The following is a 26,187-nucleotide window of genomic DNA, read 5'->3' as shown; positions in this document are numbered from 1 at the left end:
CAAGCCAAGCAGTCCCCGCCTGACCTGCTTGACAGGATTGTGCATCCCGTCCCATGATCAGGCTCTTCCTGAAGGGCTCTTGCGTCAGCCTTGCCTTTGATGAGAGATTTGTTCTTCCTAGAGCGCCTTATCATTTCCATGCACGTGTGAAAAGCTGGTCATGCCTCAGCCAGCAACGCCCCCACAGGCTCCTGAAGCAGAGCTGTGCTGCCCTGCCCAGCAGGGACTCTGGGGACTTATTGCCTCATTTGTTTGTGGCTTGGGTTTTTCTTTTTATAAGTTTTTGTCTGAAATTTATTTTATCAGCATGTGACATGCAGCCAACGTGACCCCAAGATGAAAAACTAAATGTAGAGGCTGATTTCTGTTTGGAAGCTGCTGCTCTGGTGGTAGGAGCAGGGTCTGTGGCCTGATTTGGAGCCAGTCTCTGTCTCCAGCAGGTTTGTGCCCACATTAGGTCAGCTAATGCTGTCCCAGCACCCTGATGGCCCCTGGTCCTAAAAGAGCACTGGAGAAGGGGGGCCAAAATCAGGGTGCAGGCGCAGCCTCTGTATAAAGGAAGGTGTGGGAGCCCAGGACTCCTCAGCTTCATCAAATGCTTGGAGTGCTGACTGGCCATGGACAGAGTGGCCTCCTCCTCTTCCCATGTGCTGAGTGAAGACACCTGCCCTGAGGTTATACCTGAGCCAGGTGAGTGAGGAGGGCCCAGATGATGAAGGAGCCAGCTGGGCAGTAGATGGAGAGAGCAGCGAAGTGTCCATGCCACATTTGAGGCCAGGCAGTCCTGCCCTGCCCACAGACACTGGCAGAGCACTGGCCTGCTGAAGCAGAACAAAGGATGTGCCCTCCCAGACATGGCAAAGCAACCAGGGACTGGTATGCCGTGAGTGGAAGAGGGGACAGTGTTAAGTGCCCTGTTGCTTGTGGGGAAAACCTGGCAACTTTGGTGGCAATCCCAGGGCTGCCTGTTAGAGCTGGACCTGCAGAGCATTCTCATCTTGTAGATGAGGAAGCAAGGGTTGCTGCAGGAGTCCCCAGAGGAGCTGAGGACAAGGACCATGATCTGCCCATCTCAGGCCACTGCCTCACACACTGGCTTCTGGCTAGGCTGGCTGTGAGGGGAATGCCCATTCCCTCCCCTCCACCACCCACAGGGAGCTGGGCCAGCAGGGTGTGAGCCTTCTTACCCCTTTCTAAGGACCGCTGAGTCACCTCTGAGGGAGGGGTGGAAGACTGAAGCCATCCGCCTATCTTGTCCTCACTGGGACTGGAGGAGCAAGAAACAACACTGCAACTCCTATGGCTGCCTTGTCGCACAGTGCAGTGTTGTGGGCGCCCTGTGTGCCAAGCAGTGCACAGGTCCCGGGGTAGCAAGGAGCGCTGACAACTGCTGTGTGGGGCACTGGGTCAGCCAGGTGTCCATCACCCACTGGACTGTAAGATGATGTACTGGTCATGGCAAGAAACAAGGCCCACAGAGACAGGGGGGGTGCTGAGTTAGAACATGTGCTTGGAATGGCTTCCTTAACAGGAAGTGACACCAGAGCCCAGGCCTTCAAAGCCAAGTAGCAGTTTGTCCAGAGCAGAACAAATGGGCAAGGGAGGCAAATCCCAAAGAGGCCCTGAGCTGCCAAATAGCGAGGGCTGCGTGTGGACAGAGGGCATGGGTAAGGCCTGTGGATGGCAGGCTAGGGAGCAGGCCACACTGGAGTCCTAGGGGAAGATGCCAGGGTGGGGGCCTTCCAAGGGACTCAGACCGAGGACCTCATCAGGAACGGATGATGTGGACAGAAACCTCCTTCAGGACTGGTGACTTCGCTGTCAACACAGATGAGTTCTTTCCAGCCCTGTGCAGAAGGGGTGGCCATGCCTGTAGCTGCCCTGTCTGCCACTAGACAGTACCGTTTTCTGTCGCAAGGGCAATGACACACAGAGCTGCCTCTTAACAGCCTGTCTATTGTGACAGCCACTGTTGCCATTACTGTCTAAAGCAGCTCTCTTCTGACAGCAGCCCCTCTGCCTCCTGTCTGGGCAGTGCTGGGCCACAGACGCATGATTCAGGTGCCCCTCTCACTGCAGGTTCCCTCCCTGCCTCCTGCAGCCTATGCAGGCAGAGGGGCAGCAGCTGTCACTGGGAATGCTCTCAGCTCCGTGCCTTTCAGGCAGCAAATTGTAGCCAGGCACAGTGGTGCAAGCCTATAATCCCAGTAGCTCAGAAGAATCACAAGTTCAAAGCCAGCCCCAGTTACATAGCGATGTCCTGTCTCAAAATAAAAAGGGCTGGGGATGTGACTCAGTGGTTAAGTGCCCCTGGGTTCAATCCCTGGTACCAAAAAACAAAAAACACAAAGTTGCTTATTCTCCATGCCAGCTGGGTGCCATCCTTAAGCTCAAAAACCCACACTGGGAGATGGGGTCAAAGTGACTAGTGCTACAATGACAAAAGACATCCTCCAGGAGATGAGCCTGACCACGGCCCTAATGCCAGGCTCTCCACAGCCCATTTGTCCCTCTGACAAGCCAAGTCCCAGGTGAGGGACCTGGACTCTTGAGAACCCCCATAAGCTGGCCAGGAGCAGAGCCCTTTTGGATGGGGTGGTGCTGGGATTGAACCCAGGGTGCTCTACAGCTGAGCCATGTCCATTTTTATTTTTTATTTTATGACAGGTTCTTACGGAGTTTCTGAGGCTGGCCTTGCCATTCTCCTGGGTAGCTGGGATCCCAGGCGTGCACCACCACTCCGGTCTCCTTTCTAACTGATGTCGAACTGTTGTCTTGTCCATCAGCCCAAGTCCAGGGGACAACCCCATGGGCTAAGAGGACACCCTGGGCTTCGGTGCTACTGTGCTTTGACACCAAAGCTTGGTTCCCCAGTAAACCTTGACAAACAGTACAGGGGGTCAGTGGGTCTCTCTTAGGACTTGAACTAATGGTGGCAGTAGCACATGGAAAGCCATTTTAGAAGTCTTTTGCTGATTCTTCTTCTCCTGCTGCCATTCACAAAGGTTGCTTGCTAAAAACAGCATGGCTTTGGTGGACAGAGAGGCCATCTGTGTGGGGAGGGCACATCCGGGAAGCCTCGGATGCCTGGTGTGTGACAAAAGTGGAAGTTGTACCTCCTGCAGCTATGGAAGGGGTGGTGGCCACCCAAAGTCTTATTTACACAGCCTGAGGTGGAGCGCGCCATGACACATGGTCCTCCCCTTACCAGCCTACTTCATCCTCCTGCCTCACCCAACTGGGGCCAGAGTAGGAAGTGCCTTTGGCACACAGTGGTGCTCCTGTGACCTCTTTTCTCTCTACCCTTTTCCCTGCCCACGTGCTGCTTCCATTCAGGAGTGACAATTCCTGCTTCTCACGCAGATATCCTGAGGGCTCCAGGGACAGGACCCTCTGCAGATCACATCCAGGCTGCACTCTATGGCTTTTCCTCTCGTGGAATGATCACTGCCCCATAGCCAACATCTCTTAGTTGAGCCATACAGGAGAAGCTCACCTCTGGACATCATCCTGGTGACTCTGGGGACCACTGAGAGGTCCCTGGCCAGAGCAGACAGACGAGGGCAGTGCCAGCTAGTCATTTTCCTTCCTGGAAGATCCAGTGTGCTGTCAAGTCCCTCCTGCAGGGCTTTGCCAGCATCCCCAAGTCAGGAGCCACGGCATAAGCACAGAGTGAGCTGCAAGGATGCCAGCCGGGCAGCAGAGCAGCCTGCAGGCGTGCTACCTTTTGGCCCGGCTCAGGAGGAAGACTAATGGAAACTGGGAGGGTAGCTCCATGTATGTCTGCCAGTGGCTTCACAGATCCAAGCCAGCATGGAAGGGGTGTAGCTGGACAGGGACAGGGACAGGGACCTACAGACCACAGATCTGCCCTCACGCCCCTCTCTTCCCTTTCCCTATCCTCTCACCCAGTGCAGGGATTTCTCCACACTGCCCAGGATAGTCTCAGCCACTTCTTGGGCCTCCCCAGTTATGTCCCACACACAGCTGTCTGACAGCCCTACTTCCTGAAACCCAGGCCTCCCTCCTCCTGTCTCACACATGGGTGGAGTCAGAACTGGCCACTTACAGGAATGTCAGGTTGGACCAGTGGTCATTCAGCTTCCCTGCCTACAGTTTCAGGGCCATAGAGTTCCTTGGCCTCTCACCCATGTCCCCATCTGTAAAACGGGTGTGTCCCTATGTGGTCATCTAGTGGGTGTTACTAATCAATGACATGGGCAACATGGGGCCCAGTAGGTGGTGCTCCTTTTCCGTACCCTGCCCACCTCTCCCTGCATCTCACCTGCGTGGCTGGTTTTGCCCATTGGGAACTTGCCTTGTGAGTCCAGCACAGGTGACCTGTTCCTGGGCTCGTCGCAGCCAGGCCCTCCTCCCTCACTTCCTGTAGCTCATTCCACATTCTCTTTGCTGGTGTTCTGCCTCATTTCTTAGCCACCTGGTGGCTTCCTCAAGACTAGAACAGAGACTTACCACACACACTACCGAGCCCTTAGAGAGCACAGCATCTAGTTGACAGCCTGTTGATCAGGGCCTCCGGCTGGCACTGGTCTGTTGCTGTGGTGGACACAAGGCATTGGTCCCTCCCTGACTGATTGCCAACTGGGCCACCCACCAGACCCACCCTAGTTCCTGGTCTACAGGGTGCTGAGCCAGGCTCCCTCCAACAGAGGAGAACAGGACTGAGAGTTCCACTGAGAAGGACTCAGAAAGGAGTGTGGGACTCTTTTTGTGGTGTGGTGTGGACAGTGTCACCACAGGTCTAAGGGCTGGGTTGGTAGCTCACAGGCAGAGGGCAGGAGGGGAAGCCAGCTCCAACCCTCACCCTGGCCCAGAGAGGACAGGTGACCCCTGTGGCGTCCTATAGGAGGTTACCTCCCACTTCAGGGTCCTAAGGAAATGAGGCCCAGCAGCAGCCCTCTGCCCTCCCACTCCTCCATGCTGCTTTCTTTCCTTCAAACAATCCACCGAGCCTGCAGCTGGCCACTTGTTCTTCATCTCGTTGCTTGTGATTCATCTCCCACTCCCACCCCCACTGTGGTGCAGCAGCTTGGCAACCTGTTCTGTGCATTTCCACTATGGCGGAACCCTCCTGTGTGTCAGTTCCTCACTTCTGCCCAAAGATGGCCAAGGATTAGGACTCAGGAGAACGCTTGTCTTTGAAAGAAAACCGCTTCTCTTAATGTCTTTTCTCTTTGGTGGTTGGATCCCGATCCTCAGTAATGGGGATGGTGCCTGGGGCTTGGTGCATGCTAGGCAAGCGCTCTACCACTGAGCCACTCCCCGCCCTGGTCATTATTAATACCGATGAGCCACCTGTGCTACCAGGAGTCACATGCTCTGGAATGGAAACCCATCTGATTGCTTGCTCCCCAGGTGCCTGGTACACAGGTGACAAACACAGTAAAGGGGCCGTGCTGGTCAAAAGCAAATGTGTGTGAGCGGGGGGCGGGCACAGGTGGGTGGGGCACATGAGGTAAGAGCAGGCAGGTCTCCACTGGGCGACCTCAGGCTGACTCTGGGGTCAGGATCCAGCCTGAGGAGGTTCTGAGGATGTGTCCTGCAGGCAACAAGACTTCTCAACCCTGCTTCCCACCCAGCTGGGATCACCTAGGTATGGCCTCTGCAGGAGCCTTCACAGGAAACGGGCTGCTGCCCAAATCTAGGGCAGTCTTGAATGAGTTCCCTCTCAGGGTCCAGCGCACATCTGTCCTGGGACTGGGTAGGAGGTGATGGTGTGGGTTTCACGCTGGCTGCCCTCCTGGGCACAGCAGTCACTTGGCTCCACAGCTGCTCTGCCGACCCCAGCAGGTGCTGTGCCACACAGCTCGCTCAGCAGGGCTCAGGCCCGTGCTGTGTGTGCTCTGCACCTGGCTGCCAAGAGGCAGCGTGGATTTGCTCCTTGGCCGTCTGTCCTCAGGGTGGGACTCCAAGTGGCCTCACTTTGGGATGGGCTCTGTCAAAGGCTTCATTTCATATCTGCTGCTGAGTCCATCAGTGGCTCTCAGCAAGGCGGGACAGTATGCTAGTCCCCCGTGGAGATGGGGCAAGCCCCTCTAGGGTTGGCTGCCCTGTGACAGGGACATGAATGGCACCACTCCTCACGTGGAGACTAAAGGTGTGTCCTTGTAACCCATATGTGTATGTTCTGCCCCTGCCCAGATGCTGTCCTTCTTCCAGTGCTACTGGGCCTGTAGTCAACATGAGGGAGACTCATCTCTCCCACATCTTCCTTTTGGCCTTTGATCTTTCTGTCCATTTGTGCCTGTTCCTAGCCTGTGGAGCTGCGGAGAGAAGGGACTTCTCAGTCTTACAGATCCCCCCTGGTACAGACAGGTGGCCATGTGAACATGGAGGTCCTGAAGACGTTGTGGGGGCCTTGGGAGGCTGAGGCCAAGAGACACATAAGATCCTACCAGTTGTGCCTTGCTCAGAACAGGTCCTCAGGCCCAGCTGCCCTCAGGAAGTGGTGGTTTGTGCCTGGTTGGCTTCAGTTCTCAATTCACTGCAGGAGCTGGGCTCACATTTCCCTGTGGGCAGCCCCAGCTCTGAGAGCGTCTTGACTTCCACCCACAAAGGAAGCGAAACTGACCCATGAAACTCAGTGGAACCCCCCAGAACTGCTGGCAGAGGGTCTTTATTCCTAATCCTGGCCTAATCCCTGGGCCAGCCTCCCTGTGGGGTGGAGCACACTGTGCAGGGCCAGCAGTGACAGGGGGCCAGTGTCCCTCCCACTTCTTTCCTGCCTCTCCCCTAAGTCCCAGGCGCCTCCTGGATCAGGAGTCCAGCCTCCCAGTGGGCGTGGACAAGGGGATGTGCAGTCGGGTGATCTGGAAGGCTGCCTTCTGTGGAGCAGGCCTGCTCCTGGGCCCAGCAAGCACATCTGGGAGGGTGGGTACTTCTCAAGCCTCCCCATTTCTGCTCTTGGGCCATTTCCTCCTGGGTTGCTGTGGTTCCTGTGGGATCCTCACTGTCTCTACCTGTGTCCTGGGCCACCAAATACTCTGCTAGGCCTCCCTTCATATAGCACACTGGGCACTACAGGGACCATCACAGCATCCCTTGCTCACATCTTGCAACATTTGGAGCCAGGGAGACTGCTAGGTGTAGACTGGCAGGTACCCCTCAGTCTTGGGGTAATAGTCACCAGTGACAGCAAATGACACCTTCCACTCTTCTGCTGTGACTGTTAGCTGCCAGAAGGACACAAGCCTGTCTCTGCTGTCCGGGTGTGTGTGCACACATACATACCTGCACCTGGGATATGGTCACATACCATTAGACCAGGACATTAAATGTGCACGGTCACTTGAGTGACATCAAGCCTCCTGACAGTTGAACCACGTGGGGGTGTGGTGAGTGAGCTGTGGAAACCACCAGAAGACTCAGGCCCTCTGTGCCAGAGCCTCACTTCAGGTGGGAACAGGCTGCCAGGCCATCCCACATAAACACTGATTACTGGAAGGAGCCCACGGCTGTCCCTCCTCACCTCATGCTGCCCACTCTGGAAAGCTCTTAAGTCCTGCAGTGAGAAACCCTTCTTAAGTAAACGGGGCAGTTTCCGTGTGCTGTCTGCCCCTGGGCCTGCTCCCCTCTAGGTATGCCCATAGAGGATGGAGCAAGGCCCACTCAGTTTCCTTCCTGGAGAGGCAGGGAGCCTCTGGTGGGAGGTTGAGGCACCGCAGTAGCCCAGGAGCAGCCTCGCTGCCATCCATCAGCCTCCTACCCAGGAGGGCATCCCAGCCCTGTCATAGGGTTGTCAACGTGTCATTCAGCCACAGCTGGCCCCTGCATGCACACCTGGTGTACACAGTGTCTCTGAGCAGGTGTCTCTAGAAATGCCGCCAATTCTGTGTGTGTTGGCATCTCTGTGCCCACAGCCAGGCCTAGCACCAGACTAAGGTTTCCTCCTGGGGTGGGGTGGGGTGGGGCTCCTCGGGGTGCGGTGAGCCTGACGTACAGTGCCACCTGGACTGCCAGGTCTCGCCCAGCCACCTCCCAGGCACAGGAGCCCTTGGTCAGGGGGCCCCGCAGCCTGTCCTGCCCAGGTGGTGGGAGGTGGCCAACCTGTTCCATTTCTTAATCTTGCTCCAGCTGTATGTAAGAGGGTCTGTGTTTGGCTTAGAGAACTGCACATTCCCTGACAGGTGCTTTGTCTCATCCCCATCTCCCTCCTGGCTGAATGGACAGGGACTCAGGAAAGGTACAGCAAGCCTGCCTTTGTGCTCCCTGTTCACAGTGCCCTGAAGGCACTGGGCAAGGAACCTCGGCAGTGCAGGGACTCAGGGGTCTCTGCCCTGCTCCCTGGGGCCCTCAAGGTTTCCAGTAGACCAGCCTCCATGTCACACAGATATAAACCTGTACCAAGCCCTCAGTGTGCCAGCATGATTGAGGTTCCCCTGGTAATTCTTCCGAGTTTCAGGGCTACTTTTGCAGCCAGTGGATTTTTTCACATCCTAGCACTTGGTCAGAGGGTGCGGCTGGTGGATGGTGTTCTTGTTGTGCTTACCCTCGCATTCCTGTAACTGGTGTACATCCCTGACTGGCCACCTTTGTAGGTCATTATGGTCATAGTACTGGTCAGTCCCGGAGGACCCAGGTGTGCACTCACCTTGTGAACTTCCCGGGAGCTCACAGTGTGCGTGTGGGGCAGCTGCGCCTGCTCTGCAGCTCGGGAGGGTGTGCCTGGGTGTCAGCTGCAGGGGTCGAGCACATGCACGTGCACCGGACCCGCTCTGGCCACCTGCCCCTCACCCCAGACCATTTACCTGTTGGCTGGCTCTCAACCAAATTATGAGCAGGGTTTTGGTGGATTTGTTTGTTTTTTCACTCGATTGAAAGATACTCAAGAAAGGTGTGGGGCAAACGCACGTCTCCATCTGCAGGGGGTTCATGTAGGCACTTCTGGAAGTGTGTCTCCAGGGCTGTTTTCCTACACAGTGGGATCCTGCACCCCTCACCTGTAGGTCTGCCTCTCCAAGGAGAGTGTTTGGTCCTGGGTGCACCCCTGAGGTCCAGTGCCACCTGGACTGCCAGGTCTCGCCCAGCCACCTTGTCAGTCTTGCTGTCGTCACCCTGTTTAGGTTCCCTGTAGGCCATGGTGGCTATAGAAGATGTGACTAGGATACACCCAGGGGTGCCTCTTCCTCCTCCTCTGCACTTCACATGATCTCCCTCCTTTTGTCTTCCAGTTGGTCAGCGAGAAGGTCGGAGGGGCAGAGGGGACCAAGCTGGACGATGACTTCAAAGAGATGGAGAAGGTAGGGAACTGCCCAGGCTCCTCACGCTGGTCAGTGCTACTAAAAGAGGGGCCCCAGAGTGCTACCTCACCGTGGAGCCCCAGTGGATTGCCCACCCTGGCAGGGCTATGACTGACAGGCCCCTGTCAGTCAGGTGGACTCATAGGTAGCAGCTTCTACCCAACCCCAGGCAAGCAGCGATGGGGACAGGATTCAGCTGAGCTGATGGACAGGGTTGGGCAGTCCTGTTTTGGCCTTGGGTGCCAATGGCTGTGGAGCCCAAACACTGCCTCTCTCCACAGAAGGTGGATGTCACCAGCAAGGCAGTGGCAGAAGTGCTGGTCAGAACAATCGAGTATCTGCAGCCCAACCCAGGTAGGGCCAGCTTGTTATCTGGGGTCTGCCCAGGCCTCCTGTGTCAACAAGAATCTTAAATTAACAGAGCGCAAAGAGAGACTACTGTGCCTGGGTGGGTGGGCTGCAGGCATGGCTGGATCCAGGGGTCCAAGCATCGTGTTTAGGATCATGTACTTGTTTTCTACTTGAGCTGACAACTTGCCTTCCTCTACGCTGGCTTCACTGTAGGGCCAACTTCTCCGCATAACAATCTTACCCTTCAGTAACTCCGCCACCGCCAGCCAACAGGCCCTGCAGAAAAGAACACCTTTCCCCTCCTGACAAACTGGAGCAGTGTGTGTGGGGGTACCAATCTCCTGATCTGGCCAGGGCTCCATCCTTGGATATGGGGCTGACTCCTGGGCCCAGAGCAGGCAGAACCTTTCCCCTGGCTCTGCAGTGGGAGGCAAGGAGCACAGATGAGCAGCAAATCCAGCAGCAGCCACTGGAGGCCAGTGCCAAGAACAGAAAGGGACAGAGGTCCACAGCTGTGTCCCCCACCCCTGAGGCCGCACGTGCAGCTCCCTCCTCCCTCTTGCAGCTTTTTTTTTCACTGCACTCATTTGGGGACCCGCTCTTCCTGTGCACTGCCAATTCTTTTTGGCTGCTGGGGTGTCCAGAGGGGAGTCACACTCCTGGTGGCCTGTCTTGTGGGCGATCTTGGGAAACAGGTCTTGCACAGGTGCACTTTAGGAAGGGACAGGTGTGGGAGGCATCCCCATGGCGCCCCCCTGGCTGGTCCTGTTGCAGCCTCTCGGGCCAAGCTGACAATGCTGAACACGGTGTCCAAGATCCGGGGCCAGGTGAAGAACCCTGGCTACCCGCAGTCGGAAGGCCTCCTGGGAGAGTGCATGATCCGCCACGGGAAGGAGCTGGGCGGAGAGTCCAACTTTGGTGAGCTGCACATGCTGCCCCCTGCAGGGCAGCCCTGAGCATAGTCCCCAGGGGCACAGCTCTCAGGTCCTCTGTGCCAAGTGCCATCCTTGGGACTGGGGACATGTGATGGCACAAAGAGCTTCCCCATGCAGGAGGCTGTCCAGACCAGTGGGGGTGGGCGGGCAGGGGTCGATTCACCCAAACCTGACCATAGGGAGGGACACTAGGGAAGAGCCTTTGTTTGGTACCAAATTCCAATTGCCAGGATGTTGGCTGTTGAGGAGGGGCTGTTCAAGAGCAGGGAGGATAGCGATCCAGCAGGAAGGGCCCCTGCGACAGCTTCCCATGCCCCTCTTCTCTGCAGGTGATGCCCTGCTGGATGCAGGGGAGTCCATGAAGCGCCTGGCTGAGGTGAAGGACTCACTGGACATAGAGGTCAAGCAGAACTTCATTGACCCACTGCAGAACCTGTGTGACAAAGACCTGAAGGAGATCCAGGTGCTGCTGCAGCGTCCCACTGCCCAGTCCCGCCCTCAGCCCAGCCCCAGGGTCACTCTTCCACAACAACTAGGTCACATGTTGGACAATTCTCCCGTCTATCCTGGGAGCCACCAGGTGACACTTGTCCCCTGCAACCTACAGCACCATCTGAAGAAGCTGGAAGGTCGCCGCCTGGACTTTGACTACAAAAAGAAGCGGCAGGGCAAGATCCCTGACGAGGAGCTGCGCCAGGCCTTGGAGAAGTTTGAGGAGTCCAAGGAAGTGGCAGAGACCAGCATGCACAACCTCCTGGAGACAGACGTGCGTGGCCGTACCCCACTGTGCCCTCCTGTGTGACCAGCTGCCCTGGGTGTCTTGGGGGTGGGGTGGCATCACAGAGGAGCCAGGGTAACCCCTCCTGTACCTGGCACACCCAGGCTCGGCGAAAGCTTGAGGGAGGCCTCATGGCTTCAGGGGGACAGAGGGCTGCAGGCAGCAGCCTGTCCACTGCCAAAAGCAAGGAGCACTCCCCAAACCTGGGGCCCTGCTCAGGCTGTAGCGTGGGGGTCAGCAGGGAGACGCCACCACAGTGGTGTCCCTCCAGCCCTGCTGGTCCCACAGATCGAGCAGGTGAGCCAGCTCTCGGCCCTGGTGGACGCGCAGCTGGACTACCACCGACAGGCCGTGCAGATCCTGGACGAGCTGGCCGACAAGCTCAGGCGCAGGTGGGCCGCCTCGCTGTGGCGGGCATCTTCTCTGCTGGAGTCCCTCTTGTTCTCTCCCTGTCCCCGATGGCTCCCCGCGAGAGTTCCCTGAAGCCTGAGTCCCCATGCTTTCTGCAGGCCCTGGGCCCTCATGCCCCTCTGTTGGCCATAGGTGTGAGCAGGTTCCACAGCATGGCCCTGAGTCTGCTTCCAGAGTCTCCCAGGCTGCCTGAGTTTCGAGGGGCCACATGAGGAAGCAGGACATTATTAGGCTCGTCCTGGTCCCCCTGGGAGACAGCAGGAGTGACATGAGGGCCAAGAGGTTAGGGGAGTGCTGAGCCACCCAGTTCACCCTGAGGTCCACGGTAGCCTGCTGACCCCTCCTCACCCATGCCCTGCCTGAGGCTCACCTGAGGCGTGTGGTCAACTAGAGCTGGGCCGGCTTCAGGGAGGCGGGACAGGATGTGCAGGGCACCTGCTTCCTGGGCTGTTGGGGACCTCACCCGTGCATTGAACTATCTAGAAGTAGTCTGCAGCTTCTGAAGGTGCCGGGCGGGGGTGGGGGACCAGCCCAGGGCCTCTGACTGGTTCCTGGAGCCTCCAACCAACAATGTCCCCTGTGACGGGGCCTAGGGCATCAGCTTGGATCTGGAGTGCTGAGGCCCTCATGGCCAATGATTCCCCTCACAGGGTGCGAGACGCCTCCTCACGTCCCAAGCGGGAGTACAAGCCCAAGCCCCGGGAGCCGTTTGACCTCGGAGAGCCTGAGCAGTCCAACGGGGGCTTCCCCTGCACCACAGCCCCCAAGACCACAGGTAGCAGGGAATGGAATGCTGCTCTGGGTGACAGAGGGCTGGCCCTGTCCCAGGCCTCTGAGAGCCAAGGCCCAGGAAAACCGAAGCCTATTGTCCACCTGGACTACAGGAGGGGTCCAGGGACCAGGAAATGGCCCCCATACACACTGTGATCAGTCTCCCTCTGTTCTGTTCACAAGCAGCTTCATCATCCTTCCGATCTTCAGACAAGCCCATCCGGACCCCCAGTAGGAGCATGCGTGAGTGTCCCCTGCTAATGGCTTCCCTGCTGATGGCTGGACTTAGCTGGCAACACTGCCTTCTGTTGTATTCCGAAAGGGTCTTTCTCCTACACATCTCCTGGGCCAGGAAGTCCCGCCTGTCCCCTGTGGGCAGTGGGGCCCAGATGGGAGCTAGTTGGACCGCCCCCACCGCTGGTGGGTCTCCAGCCCCTAGCCTCATGTGCACACCAGGGGCTCAAGTGCTGAGGGCCAAGGACACCAGCCTGGCTCAAGGCTGTCTTGCCTGTACAGTGCCCTGAGTGCTCTGGGCAGTCTCCTTTCCCCTTGACCCTGTGGGCATCTCCAGTGCTTCCCAGCAACACTGTGGCTGACCATTGCCAGACCTGGCTCCGCCTCTCTTCCTCCAGCAGTGGGGGAGGGGGCAGCTGAGTGGCAGGGCCACCAGGGAGAGGGGCCAGGGCTTGGTGAGAGAGAGCTGGTGAGAGCACAGTGGCCCTCACATCTCTCCGGCCCCCAGCACCCCTGGACCAGCCCAGCTGCAAGGCACTGTACGACTTTGAGCCTGAGAACGACGGGGAGCTGGGCTTCCGCGAGGGCGACCTCATCACGCTCACCAACCAGATCGACGAGAACTGGTACGAGGGCATGCTGCACGGCCAGTCGGGCTTCTTCCCCCTCAGCTATGTGGAGGTGCTCGTGCCTCTGCCGCAGTGACATGCCAAGGCCCTCCCGCCCTCCGTCCACACCAGCCGGGTCTCCTGCATTCCATTTAGCAGCTGATTCGGGCCCATCAGGCGGCCTGTCACCAGGCTGCAGGGCCAACTGGGCAGGCAGCTCTCATCCGGGCAGGTGAGGCCCGTCTGCACCAGTGAGCGTGGGCCCGCACTGGAGGCAGCGGGCTCCCTTCCCCACCTTCTGGCAGTCCTCCTGGGGCTGGGCTGCGTCCTTCCTTCCCTTTCATGGCCTCTTTCCCTGGCCAGCAGGCCTGAGGTGGGACTAACACTAAGGTGCTCTTAGAAACACTAATGTTCCCTGGAGGAGCGGCAATTCCCTCCCATCCTGGGGCCATCCCTGTTGTGGCTGCAGGGCCCAGCTCCTCTCCCTGTCACCTGACCTGCTGCCTTAACAGGGTGGGGTGGGACTGAGGCAAGACCCCTGGCCACCTCCCCACATCCCAGGTTTTAAATCCCCTCCCCGCCCGTTGCTGGCGATGGGCCAGGCCCCCATCCAGGGCACCCCAGAGGCCTGAAGTCCCAGAGGTGCTGTCCCTGAGCCTTGCACACATGCTACTTCCTGGAGAGCTGGGGCCCTCAGAGGCCCCTAGGCCAGGGTGTCCCCCACCTCTTAGAACCTGCTGTCAGCTCTGCTTGTGGTCAGGACAAAATAGGCCTGGGTTTTCGGAGGCTGTCTGCTAAAGGACAAGCCCTCTCCAAGGAGCCCTGGGCCCACCGCTGTCTCAGGAGCCTGCCACCCTCCCAGCCAAGTCCTCAGACCCTGGCTGGCTTGGACCCACCCACCCACAGCCACCCTCACGAGGCCAGTGGGTCCAGTCTCTTAAAGCCCCAGCCCAGCACATGGAGGGCTGTGCCCACCCTGCACACAAACAGCTCACTCGGGACCATGGCCCATCCTGCTCTGCCGGAGGTTGAGCGCGAATGCTCTGAAGACTGGCACTTCAGACCTGGCTTGCCAGCACCTGCCTTCCCTACAAACAAGCCAGCAGCTGTGTCCTGAGACCCCTACCCAGACCAGCAGGATCCCAGCTCCAGCTTCTACTCCCTCTCACCTAATCCAAACTTGACTAAATGGAGGGACCTCTGGGCTTGGCCACATTCACATTCCCTTCCCCAGGACTCCACAAAGTCCCTGGGACAACAGGCTCTGCCCTTCTCTTCTGCCCCTTTGTGGCTACCACATGGGGACACACAGTCTCTGCCAAGATGGGCGGTGCGACCTGGCTTCCCATCCAGGGTGGACTGAAATGTACGCCTAATTTTTTAAAAAAAGAAGTATTAAATGTTTCTTTCTACAGCCCTTGGCCTCGTTGGTGCAGGGGTAGGCCTCAGCTCCTCTGTGCTGGTCAGTAAGGGGCACCCCTAGTACCAGCCCCCAGTCACTTGTAGGTGATTCTGCATCCCAAGGTGCTCTGCTGCCTAAACAGCAGCCCTCACCCAGTAGGTGCTGTGGAGCTGGCTGGGGAACCACTTGCATCTGTAGCTCAGTGCCCTGCCCTGCCACCCAGAGGAGGAAGCCACACTTGGAGCTGCTCAGGGGACCCAGCTTGGGCATGCAGCTGGCTCTCGTCCACCCATGAGACACATTGCAGGCTGCTGGCTGCTCAGTTCTTTATTATCCAAGCCTGTATACATCACACAGGATGGGACAGCAGCAGACGGAGTCCTTGAGCCAGGCCCCATAGTCACCTCTGATCTCAGGACAGCACCCTCAGCTCCCCTGCTTGAGGAGACTGTAGACCTGCTCCAGCACATGGCACAGACCTTGGTCTTTGGGTGTCCTGCTGGCCAAGGAGATCTGAAACAAGCAGGGCTGGTGGCTCAGTGCCCTGCCACCACCCAACCAAGCACACAGTGGTGTTCCTAAGTCCCAACTCGCCAAGGGGAACAGTGCTCTTGACCCAGAACCAGTGGGCTGCAGGCACAATGTCCAGGCGGGGGCAGGGGGGGGGTCTGCCTGCCAGATCCCAGGCCACTGAAGTCCAAGTGTGAGCGACAGGCCACAGGCGGGCAGGAAGGTGCTTCTACACAAAGTACACAGACAGATTCAAGTAGGGAGTAAATGGGGCACCCTCAGAAGGCGGCGTCAGGGGCTAGCCACCAGAGAAGCCAGCTCACACACCAGCTGCCTCTGGCCTTGCTGGAGCTCAAGGCTCCAAATCAAATCAAAACCTGTGTGCCCTCTTCAGGTGGCCGTGCAGTGACACGGGGTCTGATGGAGAGGCTTCTCCAACTGGGACATCCTGGGGTTTTCAAGGTCCAAGGGGCATTGTGCAGGGGAGAACCAGGGTCTTGTGTGTGCTCAGCACAGCCCCTGCTGAGCTGCTCACTCGGGCTGTTCCCATTTTTATTTTCATTGTGGTCACTTTCTTGGGGTGTCCTGAGTATAGTCCTGGGTGTTCCCTATGCACAGTCCTTGGGGCTACAGCTCCTGGGGACAGATGTGGTCTCACCTTTAGCTTGTCCAGGTAGCTGTGCTCCTGGCTCCAGGGCTCCTGGAACCTCACCAGGTCCGGGGCGCCTTTATAGAACTCTACCAGCAGCATCTGCGGGAGGGCAGGACTGAGTGCCAGCTCCCTTCCCTCCCTAGACCAAGCCAAGCAGCTGTGTCCCAAGACCCCTATCCAGACAGCAGGATCCCAGCCCCAGCTTCCACTCCCTCTCACCTAATCCAAACTTGACTAAATGGAGGGACCTCTGGGCTTGGCCACATTCACATTCCCTTCCCCAGGACTCCACAAAGCCCCTGGGACATCAGGGAGCAGGCCTGCCCTGCTGCCTCTTCTAGCCTAGGGCCAAGGAATGGCACTCAGGCCCAGCTGTGTGAAGAAGGTGGGCTTTTTTTAGCACATGCTGAACATGTGGTTATCAAGCCTATGACCTGGGCTGGGGCGCATCCCGGTGAGCAGCTCTGGCCTAGTGTGTGCAAGGCCCTGGGCACAACCCCAAACTGCAGTTTCTCTACTTGGAGAACCAGTGGCGGGTGCAGAGGCCCAAGGGGGCAGCTAGCCAGGAACAGGGAGAGGGGCTGTGGAGGGTCTGGGGCTTGTCCTAGGATTGGCACTCAATCTGGATGGGCTGGGTGCCTCTAGCAGGGCATCTCCTCAGTCCCTCCCACGTGGAGCTCACCATCTCGTGCAGGATGTCGTTGGTCAGGAAGCCGTCCTGCACGTAGGCCATCTCCACCTCCATGGGGATGCCATAGTCGCTGGACCTTTGCTGAGGGCAGTGCATGCCAATCAGAAGACCTTGCAGCCCACCCATGGCAGTGGGGACAGCAGAGGGCCTGGGGCTGGGATCCGGGGCTACGGACCATATGGGGCCTTGATAGAGCCAGATAATGGGGCCAGCGTGGCATCCTGCCCACAGATGCCAAGAAGAGATGGAGCCCAGAATTCCCTCCAAGGATGACCTCTGACCCCTAGCGGGGCCTGGGCAGTGAAGCCAGGCAGGGCTTGGGAAGGAAGCCACCGCACTAAGAGCAGCACGCTGCACCCAGGCCCACGTCAGGCCTCAGAGAAGCTCAAATAGGGTGGCCAACAGCATCTGCCGGAGGGCAGGACTGGGTGCCGGCTCCCTCCCCTCCCTAGACCAAGTCAGTGGGAGAAACAGGCCCAGAACAGAAGTGCCCTACCTTGAGCCACCAGCACACCCTCCTCGCCCTGGCACATCTGCCCACACCGACTCACACCCCCTGGCCTCCCAAGAACCCCGGCAGCCCTACCTACCTCGGGAGGAGGCATCACCCAGAAGGGTGAGATCTTGGACTCAGGTCCCGGGTTGCCAGAGTAGTACGGGGCTGGGGAAGGAGGAGGAGAAGGTGCTGGCTGGAGGCTCAGCCAGCCCAGCAGGGCGCCACTCCGGCCCAGGACTCACAGCACAGCAGCGCCAGGCAGGGCTGGAAGCCGTTGCTGGAGCCCTGCAGCCGCAGCTGGTAGTCCATCTGCGCGTCAATGTCCTGTAGCGAGGGCAGCGCCGGGCTGTGTGGGTGACTGTGGTACCAGCCGACCAGGGATAGGCCTCGCAGGAACAGGCTCTGGTAGATCTAGGCAGAGGCAGCAGCAGGGTGGGGGACGGGGTGGTTCTGTTCAGTGCCTCTCTCTGCTCCTGCAACTAGAGTGGGCCCTCTATCTGTGGGGGACACCGGATCCCAGGGTGCTCAAGTCCCTTGCACAGCGCAGCACAGCATCTGCATGGAACCTGTGCACACCCTCCCCTAGGCTGGAACTGTCCTGGGTGGCCTGATACCTGACACAGTGTGTGTGGCTCAGAGAATGGCAAGCACCAGGGTCCGCGCGCCCACAGTTCCCATCTGCCATGGCAACTGCGGTGGGAGGCACAGAGCCCGCCCCGCCCGAGAGGGACCTTCCCAGCCATGAACAAGGAGGGGCAGAGATGGACAGGGCGGCGACACATGTGCCTGATCAGCGCCTGCTCACTGTCCCCTGTGGGACACTGTGACAAAGCCTCGAAGAGTGGTTGCAGAGTGCTCCGCGCAGTGCCAGGGACACACTGAGCTCCATCATGACAACAAGACTAAGAGCAGCAGTGGCATGGAGCACAGCCCGGGACCCAGGAGTCTCCCAGGTGAGTCACGAGTCCCAGGCCAGCCTGGGTCACCTAGCAAGACCCTGTCTCAAAAGAAATTGAAAAGGGCTGGGGATGTGGCCCGCGGAGGAGCACCTGCTTATCCTGCGGGAGCCCCGAGTTCTAGCCTCAGCACCACAGAAAAGGGAAAAGCACGCAGCAGCCCCATGCGAGCTAAGGGCCAGTACCGGACTGCGTGAGACGATGACACCTCAGGTTTCACAGAAAAGAACACCGAGGGTCTGAGGGGAAGGGCTGGTAGGGTTGGCAGAGAGCCTAGGAGCCAGGGCTGGGTCCCATTCGCCCATCTCCTGAGCGCTAACACTGCCAGCTGCTAGGACAAGGGCAGGACAGCTGCGTTCCGCCCAGGCAGCCCCTCACCTCCTCTTCAGTGGCAGCTGCCGTGTCAGCGTCCCCAAGCCGGCTCCTGCAGGGGAAGGCTCTCAGCACCGTGAGCACTGCAGGGCGATGGGGAGAAGAGATGTCAGTCCTACTCCCAGCACCCCGTCCACCCGGCCCCAATACGCACTCTGGCTGGTGATGTCCCAGCGGCCTCCAAGGTACCCCACGACCTCGCTCCTAGTCAGGTGGCTGTGGAAGTCCTGGGGAAGGGAGTAGTGGGCACTGGCTCAGGCTGTTGCTCCTGCCCCCTACAGGGCCAGCCCACCCTCCTCTTCCTCCACATATTTATTGAGCAACTACCATTTACCGTAGCAGACATGTGTTGAGAACCTATTAACCAGAGCAAAGCTCCCTGCTCCTACTCAGCTGCCATTTCAAAGACCCCTCCCTCCCTCTCTTCCTCATTCCTGGGTACCCCAGCCCCCTTTCCAGGCCAGGGAGCCCCTTGTCTGGACACAGGGCCAAGGTGGGAGATTAGTCACATACCAGCAGGAAGAGCACATTGCTAGAAATGGCCACATTGAACGGCTGGAACTTGTTAATAGCTGCAAAGGATGTCACTTCCACCAACGTGTGTGGGTTCCTGGAGGGGCCAAGAGTCCCACAGCCTCAGGCCCCCCTAGGCTCCTCCCTCACCCCTGAAACTATCTCCCCACCCCACCGGGCCAGCCAGGGCTGCAGAGGCGCATCTGACCTGGCAGAGTCGCGACTGCCCAGCATGCAGTAGCGCACAGGCGCCCGGGGCTTGTTTTCCACCCGCTTTCCTGGGGGTGTGGCCTCTGAAAAGCGGGAGGAGAGAGAAAGAAAGCATTGGAAAGCCCTCCCCAGGCCAATCTGCATACCCAGGCAGTGCAAGAAACCAAAATAAATCCATCTAGAGGCAGCCTTAAAAATCAGGCAGAAACAGCTGGGAAATAAATGTCAAAAGTCAGACAGATAGCCTTTAAAAAAAAGAGCTCAGGGGGCTGGGATTGTGGCTGAGGTAGAGCGATCACCTAGCACATGTGAGGCCCTGGGTTCAATCTCAGTACCACATAAAAATAAGTAAAATAAAGGTAGCGTGTCCAACTACAACTAAAAAATAAATATTTAAAAGAAAAATGAGCTCAGAGCCAGGCACAGTGGTGCATGCCTATAATCCTAGAGGCTCAGGAGGCTGAGACAGGAGGATCGAGAGTTTGAAGCCAGCCTTAGCAACCGGGAGATGCTAAGCAACTCAATGAGATCCTGTCTCTAAATAAAATATAAAATAAGGCTGGGGATGGGGGATGTGGCTCAGTGGTTGAGTGCCCCCGAGTTCAATCCCGGTAATCAAAAAAAAAAGCTCAGGAAAGCAGGTAGTGGGCCAAAGAAATCAGGGAGCACATAAGGAAATGGGGCCGAGGTACTCAGAAACCCAGCATTAGAGTTTAAGAAAACAGGCAGCAAATGAAATTGAGCAGCGGGGCTACCAAGTCAGCCAGGCAGGATCTTGGGGGCTCCGGAGAAGAGCAAGACCCCAACTCTCCCTGCTCCCTTCCATGCTCCAGGGCCACCCCCTTCCCGCCCTGCCTCTCCTGATCCCCTCACCAGGGTGTGCAGGCTCCAAGGGACCCTTCCCAGGGGGTCTCCGATTCTTGTCCTCTGCTGAGACCCCTGCCAGGACCTCCTCCTCCTCTTCCTCCATCAGCAGCTCCTCCTCCTCCCCTTCGCTGGCCGGGCTCTGGCAGGGACAGCAGCCAGACACTCAGCAGGACACTCAATTGGTCACCCCTGAACCCAGACTTCTAGCAGACCGGAGCCCCAGGTGCCATTGCCCAACACGACGGCTAGAGGGCGAGAGCGAGCAGAGGCAGTCTAGTGCGCAAACGCAACTCTGGCCTGGCTGGCACCCCCAGGCTGCTTTCCCTCTGGTTCAAATTTGCTCTGCCTCTTACAAGGGGGTGTGTCTCCAGTGGACAGCCCTAACCCCTCCACTCCCGTTCTTATCTGTCAAAGGACCCAGTAGTCTCCAGCCCCATTGGGCTGAAGTGAGATCACACATGTGAAGCATCTGGCCTGCGCCCTCGAGTTCCCTTTCTAGAGCAAGTTACATGGATCACTGTAATTCCCCTGACTGCCCCTCAAAAACCGCCTCCTGCCAAGGTGACCTCCTTGGATTCAAATCTAAAGGTCACATTTCGGTCCCTGCACTCACCCTCTCAGCAGCGTCTGCCACTACAAGACCCCCTCTGTCTAGGAGCATCTCCCCTGATACCCAGACCCAGCACCCGGGGCCCCCTGCTACCTCTACGGGTCCTTCCCTAGGTGGATCCACACGTAGGCCTCAGGCCTCTTCCTCCACCCACACCCTCCGAGTGGCCTTGTCCATCTCAGACTAGGGGTCCAGCTGCCCACAGATGTCTCAACATGGCAACACTGGGCCAGACTAGGCCCCCTTACCTGCTCTTCCATGTCTCTCATCTCTTGAGCTCAGCTCCACCCACCCATTCAGGATCCCCCTTATCTGATGCATTAAGTCCTGTCAGATGCACTTTCAAAAATACCCAGGACCTGGGGCTGGGGCAGAGCGCCCACCTAGCACTTGCAGGGCCCTGGGTTCGCTCCCCAGCACCACATAAAAATGAATGAATGGAAAAAAGATATTGCATCCAACTACAACTAAAAATTAAATATTTTAAAAATCACATCGATGGCCTCAATGGCTCCAGCTGCATCCTTAGCTCACCAGGACCAGCCCAGTCCCCTCTGCCTGGTCCCAGCATTCCCTCTCTCACCCCCCAAAGCCTGCCCTCCCTACAGCAGCCACCACAGGGCCCCTGTGAACACCAAGAGTCAGTCTCAGTCCTCTGTTCACAGCCCTCCATGGTTCGCACCTCCCTTGGGGAAAAGGTCAAGTCCTTCAAGCAACCTGCAGGGCCCTGCAGGAACCACCCTGTCCCCTCTGTGCTTCACCTACTCCCTCTATCTCCCTCTCTGCTCCAGTCACAGGGGCCTCCTTGATGTGCTTCCAACACACACCAGACTCTGTCCTGCCACAGGTCCTTTGCATGGGCCATTTCCCAGATATCTTCATGGCTTCCCCATCCCCCTTCAGTTCTCTGGTCAAGTCACCTTCTCTGGTCCAGCACTAGAAGTGCTGTATGCAACTGAGCACCCCTCATCCAACAGTAAGTCGTAGAGCGTTTTCTGCAGGAGCCAAAGGACATACCTCATCGGCAGGAGCTACAGGCACATGCAGCTGGTGCCGTCGGAGCCAGGCAGCCTTGTACTTGTCCAGTTTTTGGCCCTTGTACTTGACAGAGGCCCAGCCACAGCCGGATTTCTTGGCAGGGTTCACCAGTTTCTTGCAGTGTGTGGCCCAGGCACTGGGAGAGTTGAAGACCTGCCCAGTTTCCTGCCACACAATTCTCCCATCTGGCTGCAGATCCCCAATGAACTTCTTTCCCTGCAGAGACAGTGGGCTGGCTGTGCCCAGGGCCTGGTACCCTCCAGGGCTTGGTACCCTCCAGGGGACTCCTCCTGACCCATGCTCCCTGAGGCAGAGCTGCACTTTCCAGTACAGTGACCCTTCCAAGCCCAGGATCCTTTCCTAGGCCAGTCCTCTCGTCCCTGGACTGTGAGCCCTGGAAGGGCAAGGACAGGGTCCACCTTGATTAGTTCTGTACCCCAGTACCCAATATGCTGCTTGGCATACAGCAGGTGCTCAATGCAAAAATCAAGCAATAGCAACCACGACAGTACATGCTTTTAAAGCCCTTGCTGGACAGCAGAAATGTGTAGACTGCTTTATTCACTGAATCCACTGGAAAGGGACTGGGAGAGGAAAAATACCCATTTATACAGAGGGGGAAACCGCTACCACCCAGAGAGGCTGCGGAGTCACACAGCCAGGAGGGCCCATCTTAGCCTCAGACTCAACTGCAGAGTGGGGCTTTAGATGAACCAGGTCCTCCAGCCCAGAAGGGGCTCCATCCGGGGTCAGGCTGCTCCGTGGCTCAGTTCCCCTCCCCACATCGGGGTCCTGCGGCAGGGCGCTCTGGGCCTTGGGTTCCCTTCTTGTCGGAGCTGGGATGAGGGTCAGAGGACGCTCACCAGGTAGTAGATGGACAGCACCCCGGCGCCAGGCTCCAGCAGGGCGTCTTTGAGCAGCACCCGCAGTGTGACCGCGCGCCTGGTGAGCGCGCCCCCCAGCGCGCCGCAGAGCCCCGGCCCGGCCCCGCCAACGCCGCCGCGCCCGCAGCCGGCGCCGGCCGGCCGCTCGGGGTCCTCGGCCTCCGCCTCGTCCTCGTCCTCATCCGGCGCCTCCTCGCCCGCGCCGCCCGCGGGGGACAGTGGCTCCAGAGCTGCGGGGCAGCGAGGAGCTTAGGGGGCCGCGCCCGCACGGCGGGTGCAGCCCCCGCGCGCACAGCCTCGCCCTCCGCCCGGGCCCGCCGTACCTGCCATAGCTGCCCGCGCCCGGCGCCCCGCCCCGCCCCGCCCCGCGTCGCCCCGCCCCGCGTCGCCCGGCCCCGCCCCTCCTGCGTCATTCGGCTCCGCCCCGCGCCTCCCGGCTCCGCCCACCAGCTCGCGTCGCCTGGCTCCGCCCCGCGCGGGAATCCCGGGACTCCCGCCTCCCGGACCCTGCGGGAAACCAGCCGGAGGGCGGCCTGGGGGAGGAAATCGAGGTCCCGCACCTCGTCTTTCATTGGGGTCGTGACTCCGCCCAAGGCCACCACCTACTAGTTGCAGTCTGGGCTCGGGAGTGGCGCAGCCAGCTGGGATGAGCGGGGAAACCGAGGCGGGAGCGCGGTGCGGACCAAGAGGAGGAGACTGAGGCCCGGAGCCTCCGTCCTCGGAGACTAGTGGCCCCAGCCGAGGCCACCACGTGCTGAGTTGCAGCCTGTGGGTGCAGGAGTGCCACAGCCTGATGCCACGGAGGGGAACTTTTGAGCTGGAGAAAGGAGAGAGTCGGGGAGCGCGAACGGGCAAACGACGTGCGAACTGGCACTTGCGCTGCAGCCCTTGTCGCCGCGCGGCTCCCGTGGTACTTGACACTGACCCCAGGCGACCTCCACCGAGCCACACCGCTGGCCCTGTTTTTATTTTATTTTGAAGATTGATTTGCTGAGGCCGGCCGTGATCCTTCTGCCTCAGCCTCCGAGTTGCCAGGATGACAGGGCGGGCGCCACACATGGCGTCGGGGGTCTTAGCGTTCTGCACCTCCTCTGCGGCTCACATCTCCTTAGCATCTTAGGTCTCCACCTCGGGGCGTGATTTTTAGTATGCTAACAAAGTAAATGGAAGCTGCTTTGCCGCTCAGCACCTGGAATCATCTCTTTATGGGGAGAGTCCCTGATGTTATTTTCAAAGCAGGGCACACTGTTGTCCTGTCTCAGGTTTAGTGACCTTGTCTTTCTGGCTCTGACTTGTTGAGTTTATAACACAGAGTGGAGGCCGTGGGTTCTTTGTCTCCTGAATTTGGAGAATGCCTTCCCCAGACAGGAAAGCAAAGTAACAAGATTTATTAAAATGACAGAAAGAAAGGAGAGCTCTGCAGTGGAGGGCCTCCAAGGCGGTGGCCAGGGGCGTCTGCTGTCCAGGTGTTTATATGATAAGGTTAGAGGGGAGAAAGTGCCTTGAAGACCACAGGCTAGAGATGTTCAAAGCAGTGGGTCTTGAGTCCAGTAACACCAGGGCACCTGGGGTCCATGTGTCTCCTGGCCCGACAGGTTACAGTGTTACCATTTGTCCTGGTTTGGAAAGGGCACTGGGTCACAGATGTTTCAGTTTCACCTGGTTTTTGAGCTGGCCTGTCTGTGGTCATCCTGCTTTGTTACAGAGGCATCTGACCCTCCTGGGGCCAACGTTTTTGGTCCATCTGCCCAACTTCCTCCCTCAGCCAGTCTGCTGCCCAGAGTCTCAGGCTGGGCTGACTCCAACCTGCCAACTGAAGGCGGTCATCTTAATTCCGCAGCCTTGAAGGATGGTCCACTCTAAGTTGCTGAAGCTGGCCTGGAACTTGCCTTTGTCCTGCCTCCCCCTCTCAAGTAAATGAATTTACAGGTAGTTGTCACTGTGCCTGGCTCCGGACGTTTATTTTTGTGTGTATTATTTGTTTGTTGTTTTGGGTACCTGGGGTTGAAGCCAAGGACCCTTAACCACTGTGCCACATCCCAGCCCTTTTTATATTTTATTTAGAGACAGGGTCTCACTAAGTTGCTTAGGGCCTTGCTGAGTTGCAGAGCCTGGTTTTGAACTCATGATCCTCCTGCCTCAGACTCTGAGCCTCTGGGATTACAGGTGTGCACCACTGCACCTGACTTCTGGTGCATTTTTAATATATATATATATTTTTTTTAATTTGTTTTAATTAGTTGCACATGACAGTACGATGATCTTGACATATCATACATTTGATTCAGATGGGATATAATTTCTCATTTTTCTGAGTGTACATGTTGCAGAATTACATTGGACATGCAGTCACGTATATACACACAGCAATAATAATGTCTGTTTTATTCTGCTGTCCTTCCTTTCCCCTCCTTCCTAAAATGTATATCTTTTAAGTTGTAGATGGATACAATACCTCCATTTTATTTATTTTATGTGGGGCTGAGGATCCACCCCAGTGCCTCACACAGCAGAGGCAAGTACTCTACCTCTGAGCCCCAGCCCCAGCCCTTCCAGTGCACTCTTAACTCCTCGTTTTCTGGTGTTGTTAGGTAGCAGTGAGATGTGAGCAGTGCGGGGCAGGGCTTTAAGAAAAGAATAAAATCAGTTAATTGACAGGCCTGCCTCCGTGGTGCCTCCGGTGTGACAGGATACTCACTTCAGGCCCTGCCTGGCCTCAGCCGGGCACACTGTTCCTTGTGCAACAGGAGGAAGATGGGAAACCAGGCTAAGAACCAAATGGCAAGGGTACGCACCTCAGAAGGTCCTGGTGGTGAAACATCTTAAGCAAGACCCTGCACAAAGCCGACCAATGGCCCTGAGGACCAAGACAGACCCAGGACCAAGTCCCTGGGAAGACAGGAGGACTCGGAGCCCACCCACCATACCCCTTGCTCATCAGCACCGTGTTACAGTGTCATCATCAGAACCACAGCTCTTCTCCCCACCCGTGGGTCACGCAGGCGCAGTACAGGTTTAGGGATCCAAAGCAGCTGCAGGCACAGGGCACACACCCGCCCGTCATCCCAGCAACTCGGAGACCGAGGCAGGAGGATCCCAAGTTCAAGGCCTGGGAGACTTAGCAAGACACTAAAGCAACTTAGCCAGACCCTGACTCAAAAATAAAAAGGGCTAGCAGGGCCGCCCAGTGGTTAAGCACCCCTGGGTTCATCCATGGTACCACACACACACACACACACAGGCACACAGGCACACTTGCGCGCGCGTACGCGCACAGACATAGTGTTTTATCAGAGTTGAGGGGTGATTCTTGGGTAAGACCCTCTAACACCTCCCCAAAGAAAATTCCAATAACCCTGAGAAAGAGGAGCAAGTGGAGACCCACGCCCGTCCTTGCTTTTTCTCGTTTGTACTAAGCTTTTACTACGTTTCCCATCTTGAAATCTCTGGGATCAGCACCCCTGCTCACCCCAGGAGATGGAGGGCAGCTTGCCTGTGTCTCCCCGACCCCCACCAAGATCTTGCTCCTTTAACCTTGGGGGGTGCTGTTCTCCATCAGCAGGGCTGTCTCAAGCCCATCGGGATTAGCAGGAAAATGGAGGCTTGGGCCTGCCCTGCATGGCAGCGGGAGTCCAGGG

The 26,187-nt window shown here is 57.9% G+C and overlaps 2 protein-coding genes across 4 annotated transcripts in view; one reads left to right on the top strand and one right to left on the bottom strand.

The window, feature by feature from the left end:
- Sh3gl1 (SH3 domain containing GRB2 like 1, endophilin A2) overlaps positions 1 to 14,762 on the top strand; it is a 31,593-nt gene extending 16,831 nt beyond the window's left edge. Inside the window, exons 2-10 of one of the 2 annotated variants that reach the window (XM_005332045.5) lie at positions 9,192 to 9,260; positions 9,542 to 9,614; positions 10,386 to 10,529; positions 10,876 to 11,009; positions 11,154 to 11,312; positions 11,613 to 11,716; positions 12,386 to 12,510; positions 12,693 to 12,749; positions 13,249 to 14,762. In XM_005332045.5, the coding sequence (XP_005332102.1) occupies positions 9,192 to 9,260; positions 9,542 to 9,614; positions 10,386 to 10,529; positions 10,876 to 11,009; positions 11,154 to 11,312; positions 11,613 to 11,716; positions 12,386 to 12,510; positions 12,693 to 12,749; positions 13,249 to 13,445 (1,062 nt within the window). In that variant the 3' untranslated portion in view covers positions 13,446 to 14,762. Of the gene's footprint in view, positions 1 to 9,191; positions 9,261 to 9,541; positions 9,615 to 10,385; positions 10,530 to 10,875; positions 11,010 to 11,153; positions 11,313 to 11,612; positions 11,717 to 12,385; positions 12,511 to 12,689; positions 12,750 to 13,248 lie in introns of both variants that reach the window. The other variant, XM_005332044.5, reaches the window with a different exon arrangement.
- A 300-nt stretch (positions 14,763 to 15,062) lies between these two features.
- Mpnd (MPN domain containing) lies at positions 15,063 to 22,939 on the bottom strand. Of its 2 annotated transcripts, XM_078033949.1 has the most exons (13): positions 22,873 to 22,939; positions 22,529 to 22,779; positions 21,645 to 21,881; positions 20,024 to 20,156; positions 19,149 to 19,233; positions 18,941 to 19,037; positions 18,582 to 18,654; positions 18,434 to 18,510; positions 17,342 to 17,510; positions 17,194 to 17,264; positions 16,595 to 16,684; positions 15,919 to 16,011; positions 15,063 to 15,263 (listed from the first exon to the last, which is right to left on the bottom strand). In XM_078033949.1, the coding sequence occupies exons 1-13, from the start codon at positions 22,877 to 22,879 to the stop codon at positions 15,177 to 15,179; spliced, it is 1,470 nt and encodes a 489-aa protein (XP_077890075.1). In that variant the 5' UTR covers positions 22,880 to 22,939; the 3' UTR covers positions 15,063 to 15,176. The 2 variants fall into 2 exon arrangements, with proteins under 2 accessions (XP_077890075.1, XP_077890078.1); XM_078033952.1 differs by lacking the exons at positions 15,063 to 15,263; positions 15,919 to 16,011 and adding an exon at positions 16,240 to 16,284.
- Between the last annotated feature and the right edge of the window lie 3,248 nt (positions 22,940 to 26,187).

This window comes from Ictidomys tridecemlineatus, chromosome 2 (assembly GCF_052094955.1).
Source record: "Ictidomys tridecemlineatus isolate mIctTri1 chromosome 2, mIctTri1.hap1, whole genome shotgun sequence".
NCBI lineage: Eukaryota > Metazoa > Chordata > Mammalia > Rodentia > Sciuridae > Ictidomys > Ictidomys tridecemlineatus.
Note: the sequence above shows the minus strand (reverse complement) of the source record. Positions and strands in the feature narration are given on the sequence as shown.

Excerpts from the sequence above, each read along its gene's own strand:
- Mpnd (XM_078033949.1), bottom strand. Across the intron at positions 17,511-18,433 it reads CAGCTGCCACTGAAGAGGAG|ATCTACCAGAGCCTGTTCCT; the intron begins GTGAGGGGCTGC and ends GCCTCTGCCTAG. Across the intron at positions 15,264-15,918 it reads GCTACCTGGACAAGCTAAAG|ATCTCCTTGGCCAGCAGGAC; the intron begins GTGAGACCACAT and ends TGCTTGTTTCAG.